Here is a 5,207-nt window from a genome sequence, read left to right on the forward strand (position 1 = left end):
CCCGCCCGGTTTCCCCCCTGGCTGTAGCAGAGGCGGCAGCAGCGGTGGCGACATGAGCAGCGGGGCGGCGTCCGGGACTGGGCGGGGGCGGCCCCGGGGCGGGGGGCCGGGACCCGGGGACCCCCCGCCCAGCGAGACACACAAGCTGGTGGTCGTGGGCGGCGGCGGCGTGGGCAAGAGCGCACTGACCATCCAGTTCATCCAGGTAGTGGGCCCTCACCCGGGAGGGGTCCCCGAGACCCAGACCTCAACCTTTGGGGGCTCCCTGAGATTTCTGTGTCCCCTTGACCTATCACTGAGACCTTCCTATAAGACCCTCGAATCTTAAAAGATCCCCTCAGGTTGCGACTCTAAGCTCCCCCAGGGCCTCCACCCCCTGCACGCGGGACTTCTCCTAATACATCCCGAGACCCACCGTCCCTCCGGCTTCTCTGCTGACCTGGCTCTGAGTACCTCCTGAGAGCACCTTAAATAGAGAGCAATAGCCTCATTCAGATCCTGTGCACTCCCAAGGGTTCTCCACACCCTCTGCCCTGTACCCTATTTCCCCTCAGAGGTTCACGGGGAGAACAGCTGTGTCCAGCACCTTTAAGATTCCCCCAGTGGGGATTCTTGCCCCCTTCTGGGATCTCCCCCAGCATCTAGAAATTTGTCCAGACCTTGGCCCTGAGGTTCTTCTGGAACCACCCAGTCTTGAGACAGGCACCCTCTAACCATTGCTCAGAGAGGATTTCCCCTCAAACCCAAGTGATCCTGTCCCTTAGCCATTCCTGAAAATTCCCAAGACCCCAAGATCTGGCAATTCCCCATTTGCCCGACCTCCACTCCTCCATGTCCAGTCCTCCTCCACTCCAACTCCTTAAGCCTGTCTTAGAAACTCCATGCAAGAAGTCCAAGATTCTTCACACTTCCAGAAAGACCTGCTCCTTGGGAGTTTGGCCCCATAAATGCATCACAAGGCCTGGAAGACTAGTCTATGACAAACCTTCCAAGTGCCGGCAAACCTCCTCCTCAGGGCTGGCCCTCAGTTCCCAAGCCTGAGCTTCTCTGATGTGCTCTGAAGACACGCCCCTAATCCCCCTCAGAGCCACAGCCCCACCCAGGACCTGGTCCCTAGCCCAAGCACACCTCCAGCAGATAGGATGCAGCCTTTAGACTCCCAGCCTCCAAATCACACCTCTCCTGAAAACCATCTCCTGCCCAGGAAACCTCTACCACATTCCCATGGGAAACCCTTCCCACCTCAGCAAAACCCTTGAAAGGTGTATGTCCCTAGGTGCTACTGGAGAGGCCCCAGGGTTGCAGGCCCCTCCAGAGACACCCCACCCACAGCAAGCGCGTTGGGTGAGCCCCACCCATGCAGAGGAAGGCCCCAACCCTAAGCCTCTTGCACCCAGGGGCTGACCAGAGCTGGCCCAAGGCCTGGCTGGAGGCGGCAGGACCCAGGCAGGAAGGGCGGGGCTGGGACTGAGGGTGGGGCAGCCTCTCCACAGCCGGATTGGAACCGGGACCTTCCCCTGGGAGGAGACTGGAGGCCGTTTGAGGAGGAGGGGAAGGGGAGGAGAAAGAGGAGGAGGAGAGAGGGAGGGGGAAGAAGAGGAGGGAGAGAGAGAGGACAGACAGCTTCTCTGAACAACAGCTCCTAGTAACTGCTTACTGTTTGCCTAAGGACATGTTAAGTATCTAATAGAGATTTCCCCTGAGTTTCTAATGCTGAATGAGTGTACTGCTGTTCTTTATTCTTAAGCTCATTTTTCAAATTAGGAAACAGGCTCAGAGAGGGGAAGCAGTTTGTTCAATATCACACAGCCAAGATGTAATCATGATATGAAAGATGTACTTCATAGCTCAGAGGACAAGAAGAGATGCAGAGAAAGAGACTGGAACAGGGAGCGGCTCAGATACCCAAAGAGAAGGCAACAGAGCAGTAGAGACCTAGAGTCAGAAAGGATAGAGACAGAGAGAGAGAGAGACCAGAGAGGCAGGTAGAGTGAGGAGGGACCAGGGATAGGACATCCTGTAGGGACACAGAAGTAACAGTGGCCTTTCCCCGCCCCTCCAGTCCTATTTCGTGTCTGACTATGACCCCACCATCGAGGACTCCTACACGAAGATCTGCACCGTGGATGGCATCCCAGCCCGGCTGGACAGTGAGGGCGGCTGGGGAATGGGTGGGAGGCATGTCACCAGGGGCTCATTGGGGTTGGTTGGGGGAGCCTCGTTCCCATGGTACTCCTCCATCTCTTCAGTCCTGGACACTGCAGGCCAGGAGGAATTTGGGGCCATGCGGGAGCAGTATATGCGGGCTGGCCATGGTTTCCTGCTGGTGTTTGCCATTAACGATCGGCAAAGGTGAGAAGTGGCCAGTGGCCGATTAGTATGGGAAGTCAGGGGAATGGGGGGCACCACCTGGGCTGGACTTCATTCTCCCACTTCTCTCCCAGTTTCAACGAAGTGGGCAAACTCTTCACTCAGATCCTCCGAGTCAAGGACCGTGATGACTTCCCCATTGTACTGGTTGGGAATAAGGCAGATCTGGAGACACAGCGCCAGGTTTGGGATGCTGCCTTCCCTGGGGACCCCAAATGGGGTTGGGAGGCTCCGTCCAGTACAGCATCCTCCTCGCACTCCTGCATCTCTGCTCCCTCCAATGCCACGCTTCTCATTTGGATGTGTTATCCCCAAGTGGGATCATCTGGATTTCCAGCATCATCAGAGGGCTTAGCACACAGACATCCCCAGGACAGATGGATGGATGGGGCAAAGGGCACCACCCCATGCACACCTCTGAGACCTGAATCTCTGCCCCTTGCCTCCTCTTTTCCCACCTAGCCTGTCCCCACAGTCTCTCCTTCTCCCCTTACATAGACCTCCCACTGGCCTAAGCCCTCCCATAGCTCCCCAGTTTTTCCACCAAATTCCGTGGGATTTCCAGTTTTAGGGGGAGCTTGTCATGTGGCCTCTGCTAAGAACACCTTACATGCCCCAGCCCCGGGGCTGAGACTGGAACCCAGGGCTTCACACATGACAGGCAAGCACTCTACCACTGAGCAACACTCCCAACCCACACCCTTCCTGGCTGCTAGTTACCTAACTTGATCGATAGTTATCTAAAACGTCCATGAAACCTCTGGATTCCTCACTTGAATGGCACCAACTCCCTCAACATCCACCCAGGATCTTTCTGCAACTTTCCCCTTGAGCCACCAAAGGTTACCTCAATTATAGCTTCTCCAGCTGGGGTCACCCTGAGCATGAGAACCTGATTCGTGTCCATACCATCCACCAGGTCCCCCGGTCTGAAGCATCTACTTTCAGTGCCTCCCACCATGTGGCCTACTTTGAGGCATCAGCCAAACTGCGTCTCAACGTGGATGAGGCCTTCGAGCAGCTGGTGCGGGCCGTCAGGTAAACTGAGTCCCCTTCCTGTCACCCTGGTCTCCATCCCCTCCAGCCCAGTCTCAACAACTGCTTCCCACAGGAAATACCAGGAACAAGAACTCCCACCCAGCCCTCCCAGCGCCCCCAGGAAGAAGGATGGGGGCTGCCCCTGTGTCCTGCTGTAGCCAGGGTAGAAGTGACCAGCACAAGCTGTTGGGACCAGCTGCCTTGCACCTTGCTGTGTGGCCTGAGGCCCTGGCTGAGCCTCAGTTTCCTCCTCTGGGTCTCCCAGGACACACTACACCTTTTACCCTTATTTCCCAGCCTCCTCTGGGCCAACGCCACTGTGTGCCTTTTGCCAACACCTCTTTTCCCCACCCAAGCCCCTGGTGGGGTGAGGGGTTCCAGGGTCACTGCTGTATATAACTCCCCACCCCCAGAAAAATAAATGTCACTGCCAATGTCAGGAGGTGGTTTCTAAAAGGGAAATGGTGAATTCAGGGCATACTTTCAGTGCCCTACTCTAAAGCCTTGCCCCATCTAGAACTGTCGTGGGGTCTAGAACCCATTTCTTGGGAAAGGATGGGAATAAACTGAGCCAGGTGTACAGACCTCACTTCCCTTCAACAGCTTGAGCCCAACCTTTACTGTTTGGGTGGGCATTTTGTTAGGATGAAGTTTAGTGTCTAAACTTTAATGTCTTTGGAAAGTTCTAGAACTGCACTGTTCAGTAGGGTGGCCAGAAGCTACATGGAGCTATTTAACTTAAAACCAAAAATCAGGAACACCAGCAATATTTTAAGAGTTTAATAATCACACCTGATTAGTGGCTATCCTGTTATGGGATGGAGCAAATGTACATCCCTATCAGAAAGAAATCAGAGAGGCAGGTAGAGTGAGGAGGGACCAGGGACAGAAAGCTTTACTGGACAGTACTGTTCTACAATGTTCCAAGACCTTGGAAACAGGCAAATACTACAAATGGTGTGCACCACCCCCCCCCCGCCACAATCTATATTGAGAAAGGTCTTTTGGCTGGAAGAGCAAGGCAGACGGGTGGACAGAATGATATCAGGCAAGTTTTCAGTTCCAGAAAGTTCCCAGTGGGTTTGACATCTGAATCTAAGCCCCGAGTCCATCTTGGGACTCGTGTGGAAAACCCCATATGAGCCTCTTTTGGTCTGTGGGGGACAGGAGGTAGAAATACAGAATGTCTTTAGGTCAGACTAAGCAAGTGGTCTTCAGATTTGTAAATCTAAAGCTAATCTGTGTCTTGACCACCACATCCAATCTAAAACCCTCAATCCTACCCCAGATTTGCTGACTTGGAAGGCTGGAGCCAAGAGACCACCAGCCACCCACCTCCCAACCATCTCTGACTGAAAATCTTTGAACCCCAACACCTATACATTATAACAGGCCAGAAACCTCCTCCAAGATGTCCACCTACCCTAGAACTTAGGCCTTTACCTGCCATTAGTCAGCAACCTGTTGCCCTAGTCCCTGATCTCTAAATAGCTCATTCCCAATGCAGAACCTGCTTGTGGTACAGATACAGTATGGCCTGGCACAGCCTCAGGGGCCAGGCTGCCTGCATTCAAATCCAGCTCTGGCTGGAGATGAAGCCCCCTAGTAGAGTGCTTGCCTAGCAAGTGAGGCCCTGGGTTCCAGCACTACCAAAAACAACAAATCCACCTCAGGATCCTCTATGAAAGGGGGGTGATCACATAGCTGCTCTGCAGGGTGGGTGAAAGGCTGAGATGATCACAAAGCGGGAAGGATCTCGGCACCTGGTCCACACTAAGTGCTCATGTTTGATGACCATG

At 54.3% G+C, this 5,207-nt stretch overlaps 1 protein-coding gene across 1 annotated transcript; it reads left to right on the forward strand.

The window, feature by feature from the left end:
• On the forward strand, window positions 1-3,847 carry Rras (RAS related). The gene is made up of 6 exons (XM_076838310.1): window positions 1-205; window positions 2,063-2,150; window positions 2,250-2,352; window positions 2,445-2,553; window positions 3,290-3,408; window positions 3,482-3,847. The coding sequence occupies exons 1-6, from the start codon at window positions 53-55 to the stop codon at window positions 3,564-3,566; spliced, it is 657 nt and encodes a 218-aa protein (XP_076694425.1). The 5' UTR covers window positions 1-52; the 3' UTR covers window positions 3,567-3,847.
• The last annotated feature ends 1,360 nt before the right edge of the window (window positions 3,848-5,207 follow it).

Source organism: Callospermophilus lateralis, chromosome 18 (assembly GCF_048772815.1).
Source record: "Callospermophilus lateralis isolate mCalLat2 chromosome 18, mCalLat2.hap1, whole genome shotgun sequence".
Lineage (NCBI taxonomy): Eukaryota > Metazoa > Chordata > Mammalia > Rodentia > Sciuridae > Callospermophilus > Callospermophilus lateralis.